The 4930-nt window shown below is 60.3% G+C and overlaps 1 protein-coding gene across 2 annotated transcripts in view; it reads left to right on the plus strand.

Annotated features, from left to right (window-relative positions):
• NKG7 (natural killer cell granule protein 7) overlaps positions 1–2521 on the plus strand; it is a 16809-nt gene extending 14288 nt beyond the window's left edge. The window contains exons 1-4 of one of the 2 annotated variants that reach the window (XM_005875888.2): positions 1178–1631; positions 1717–1863; positions 1948–2082; positions 2183–2521. In XM_005875888.2, the coding sequence (XP_005875950.1) occupies positions 1475–1631; positions 1717–1863; positions 1948–2082; positions 2183–2241 (498 nt within the window). In that variant the 5' untranslated portion in view covers positions 1178–1474 and the 3' untranslated portion in view covers positions 2242–2521. Of the gene's footprint in view, positions 1–1177; positions 1632–1716; positions 1864–1947; positions 2083–2182 lie in introns of those variants that run through there. The other variant, XM_014547442.1, reaches the window with a different exon arrangement.
• Positions 2522–4930: the final 2409 nt, after the last annotated feature.

A 4930-nucleotide genomic window follows, 5' to 3' on the forward strand; every position in this document is an offset into this window, starting at 1 on the left:
ACTCCTCATCCCGCTTCGGCCAGAGGCCCGAGTGAGCTGTAGAGCTGGGCCCGATGGCCACGAACCAGAAATCCGTGCTCAGAGCAACCAGGGCAGAGGCCAGGGCCAGGGAGCCGGCCAGCAGGGCCAGGGACCGACAGGGCTCCATGGGGGTGAGTTCTGGGTTCCTGGGTCTTTGAGAGAAGAGGTTGTGGACCCGGACTCCTGGGTCCTCTGAGCCCCCCAAAAAAGCAAAGAAGCCAGCAAGCAGTTGAGGCAACTCGGGAGGCTTTGGACTCCTTAAGACCAGACTGGTTCTGTTTCACCCATTTCAGTTCCTGGCAATGGATTTTCACACACCCTCCCTTCCTGGGTTGTACCGATGAGGTCTCCCCTCCCCGAGGTCCTGGTCCCCCACTCACAGTGTGTGGTGGGGCAGGGTGTCATCGGTGGTTTGGTCAGTGGTTCAGAACCTGCCTCGCTGTCGCAGGTTTGTCTTCACAACAGAGGTCCTCTTCGGGGCCATTCCAGCTCCACAGGGTCAAGTTTGCCTGAGCCTTCTCCCTGGGCTGTGGCACCTTCACCTTCTACCTGCTCACAGGTGAGGTGCAGCCCAGGGCCTGATACTGGTGTGGAAGGAAGATGCTTGAAGGGCCGGAGGGCCCCGCACTGACATCCCTGGGCCCCTGGCAGGTACCATGACCCTCATGATCAAGCCGGCCGTGCTCAGAGCAGAGCTGTGTGAACTCACACATCAGAGGAGGAGGTGGGCGTGTTTTACCCTCCACAGACTTTTACAGTCATGATTCTCTCCCTTCTGCCTGCCCTGAGCATACACTGCAAGCAGGGGCCCAGGAACCCGCCACCTGCACACCCACCTCTTCCTCCCTCAGGACCTGGTGTTCCAGGTCTCCAGCTCCTTTCTCCTTCAGCCCCAGGCATCATGGAGGCCTTAGAGTGGGGGCCCCGCCTCTCTCAGAACGGAAAGTTGCAGCACTCACAGGAAGACATGACACATCCCCCAACTGTCCCCTGTGGCCACATCCCTCCCCTCGTTGCACTCACACCTTGGTCTCATGCGCCAACCCCACCTCTGAACCCCCAAGCCTGTCATCTCTTCCGGGAAGCCCCCCCTCTGGTGTTGAGCAAGGCTCCGAGGGTGAGAGCTACAGAACCCGAGTCAGCAAGGCAGGTTCTGAACCACTGACCAAACCACCGATGACTCCCTGCCCCACCACACACTGTGAGTGGGGGACCAGGACCTCGGGGAGGGGAGACGTTATCAGTTCAACCCAGGAAGGGAGGGTGTGTGAGAATCCATTGCCAGGAACTGAAATGGGTGAAACAGAACCAGTCTGGTCCTAAGGAGCTCAGGGCCCCCCGAGTTGCCTCAACTGCTTGCTGGCTTCTTTGCTTTTTTGGGGGCTCAGAGGACCCAGGAGTCCGGGTCCACAGCCTCTTCTCTCAGAGACCCAGGAACCCAGCGCTCACCCCCATGGAGCCCTGTCGGTCCCTGGCCCTGCTGGCCGGCTCCCTGGCCCTGGTCTCTGCCCTGGTTGCTCTGAGCACGGATTTCTGGTTCGTGGCCATCGGGCCCAGCTCTACAGCTCACTCGGGCCTCTGGCCGAAGCGGGATGAGGAGTCAGTAGCAGGTAAGGGAGAGTGGTGTGTCTTGTCTGGGGGACAGGGGAGAAGAGCCAGAGGGGACAGGTCCTCAGCGGTCTCCTCTCTGAGCAGGCTTCATCCACGTGACGCAGACCTTCAGCATTCTGGCCATCCCGTGTGGCCTGGGGTCTGTGGGTCTCCTGATCCTGTCCTGCATCCCCTCACTGTCCGCCCCGGGCCGCGGCCTTCTGGTCTCATCCATCACAGCCTTTGTTGCAGGTAAGGAATGTGGACTGCCCGTGGGCCCTGGGGACTGTGAATTCCCACAGAGGGGCTGAGCAGTCTCCTTGTCTCTTGTTTCAGCCCTCTTCACGGTGGTGGCCATGGCCGTCTACACAGGTTATCGGTGGAGCCAACCTCGACACTCCCAGATCCAGTCCTCCTTCTCCTGGTCCTTCTACCTGGGCTGGGTTTCGGCTCTCCTCTGGTTCAGTGCAGGTGACTGTTGCCTCGGGAGTTGGGGAGGGCCCACTGGGGGCTCTGTGGGAGCAGGTGGGAGCGGGGACAAGTGCTAACTAAGCTTCCTCTGCCACCCCAGGTAGCCTGGGTCTGGTCGCTCATTCCCGTGCCCCTCCGCCTGGCTATGACGAAGTGTGAGCCCAACATGTGAGCCGAAGGTGAGGACAGCAAGTGGGTTGGAAAGCATCATCCATGCATCATCCGGAGCCATGGGATCACCTGGCCCTCCCTCTGCCCTCACCCCCCGCCCTTCCATAGCCCCATTGTTTGTTTATTCATTCTTTCAACAACGATTTGCTGCAGTCTGATTATTTTGAGATTAATTCAACCACGACACAAGCCGATGGCACGCCAGCTCCCCGGTGGGTGACACTGGGCACCCAGAAAAGAATCTGAAACCTCGACCTGCTCCCCAAGGGCTCCCACCCAGTGTGGATTCGGGCACTGCCCACATCCTCTCCCCACTTCTCTGGCCATTGTCTGTCGTCTGTTTCCATCTCTCCTCTTCGTCCCCCTTTCTCTGCTCTTCCCTATGCCTTTTTGGCTCCAGCACTTTCCTCCTCACTCCCTCTGGGCCCCTCACCTGCGCTCTAGTTCTCCTTGCTCATTTCAGTAATTCATTCATTCTCTCCTTCTGCTGGCTTTCCCCAAGCACATCCTTTCTGCTGGGCCTCGCTGGGGGCTGGGGACACTGACAGGAGTCAGATCCAGGTGATGCCCATGAGGGTGCGGGGGAGGGAGGGAGATGCAAGTCAGGTGGGGGAGGGGAGGTGACACAGGCCAGGGGACAGGCAGAGCCCAGGAAGGATGTGGGACAAAGGGTGATGGTGTGGTGGGGGGTGGAGGTGAGCTCTCTGGGGAGAGGGTGTTCAGGGACTTCTTGAGGGCCAGGGAAAGGGAATCCAGGAGGAAGGATGCCGAGACAGAGGCATGAAAAGGCTGGAGGTGGGCTGTGGGGTGGGAGGGAGGAAATGAGAATGGAGTGGTGGGTGGGAGCCAGGACCCCTAAAGCCACAGCTGACTTTCTCTCAAGGGGGCTGGGGAGCCGGGAGGTGAGCAGGGCCGGGGCAGTGTCAGCCCCCAGCGCCAGCAAGCCCTCTCTGAGGTCTCTGGAGAGGCCGAGAGGGAGAAAGGAGCTTGGCAATGCTACCAACAGGTAGGACATGAGTGAGGACGAGGGCTGACAGGGAACAGGGCATGAGGTGAAAAGGAGGGAGGTAGCCAGAAAGATTCAGGGAGCAGGAGGACCCTGCCTTGGGGATCCAAGGGCTTTGTGGGGTGAAGAGCAAGAAGGGGGCAAGGACAGTGCCAAGGAGTGAGAGGGTGGGGTCATTCCTGGTTTGGTGGAGGATGCTGAGCTCAGGCGGGAGGTGTTGAGTGCGGGGAGATGGCCAGGAGCAGGTGAGGGCTCCAGTCCAAGGTTCGGGAGAGAGACCAGGGCTAGCGATGGAGTCTGGGATGGCCTCAGAGCATTGTGGCCACTGAAGCTGGTAGAAGGTACAGGATGCAGGGAGCAGGAAGGGCAGGAGCCTGGGTGGGGGTCTGGGAGGCACAGTCAGATCTGGGGACCAGGAGTGCTTATGGGTCAAGGGAAGAGGATGTTGAGGAGGACGTGGTCTACCATGTCCTGGTCCCCAGGCTCCCTACAGACCTACCATCTGGCTTTGAGCTGCCCCTTTGCTGGGAGATGCCTGTGTGGATGGGTGGGTAGGTGGTTATCTCTTTAAATGGCTGCAGGGAGAGGGGGTTCTGGAACTCCTGCTGCCTCACAGAGCCTGACCCAGCCCCCCTTCCCCCACCCCCTCTGCACCCTGCTTCCAGGAAGCCCTGGGAGCTGGCTGTGAGTCACACAAGTGGGGGTGTGGGGGTGTGGTGTGGGGAGCGCACTGGACAGGCCAAAGGGAAGTTCCACTGGGTGATGGAGGTCTCTGGAAGGTAGGGGGGTTCCTGATCAGTGACTCCTGGGGGTACAGTCCCACCTTCCCAGGCAGGGGTGCTGGGGGAAGGCCTGCAGCATGGGGGGGTGGGGGGAACCTGAAGGAGGGCCCCTCCAGGTCCTCCCTCAGGGCTGGCAGAAGGGGGAAAACACGCCCACCTCCTCCTTTGATGTGTGAGTTCACACAGCTCAGCTCTGAGCATGGCCGGCTTGATCATGAGGGTCATGGTACCTGCCAGGGGCCCAGGGATGTCAGTGCACGGCCCTCCGGCCCTCCAAGAGTCTTCCTCCCACACCAGTATCGGGCCCTGGGCCTCACCTCACCTGTGAGCAGGTAGAAGGTGAAGGTGCCACAGCCCGGGGGAAGGCCCCGGCAAACTTGACCCTGTGGAGCTGGAATGGCCCTGAAGAGGACCTCTGTTGTGAAGACAAACGGAGCCCACAGTCCCAGGACAGCTGGAGAAGGGAGACCCCGGGACCCAGCAGGCTGGTCCTCCTCCTATATTGGAGTCTCCAGTTGGCAGGCCTCCATCCTTCACTCAAACCCTCGCCAGTAAGGTAACTGGCCATTCCCAAGAACCTGGCCACAAGGACAGGCTCTCAGAGCCAGATCCAGGTCATGAGCAGGAGGGAGAGCAGCGCAAAAATGGCCGTGGACATGGCTCCCGTGAGGAGCACTGGACAGGCTTCAGGAAGTCTGGGCCATGGGCGTGTGGTGTGGGGAAGGTCCGAGCACAGAGCCCAGCTGCAACCGTGACCCCATCCCCAACTCACCCCCATCCTAACCGCATCCCTATCACCCAGTCCAACCCCCTCCTCATTTGCAAACCTAACTCATTCTCAACCCCAGCTCCAACCCCAAACTCAACCCCACCCCAATTCCCAACCTAA

Source organism: Myotis brandtii, unplaced genomic scaffold, assembly GCF_000412655.1.
Source record: "Myotis brandtii unplaced genomic scaffold, ASM41265v1 scaffold474, whole genome shotgun sequence".
Classification (NCBI taxonomy): Eukaryota; Metazoa; Chordata; class Mammalia; order Chiroptera; family Vespertilionidae; genus Myotis; species Myotis brandtii.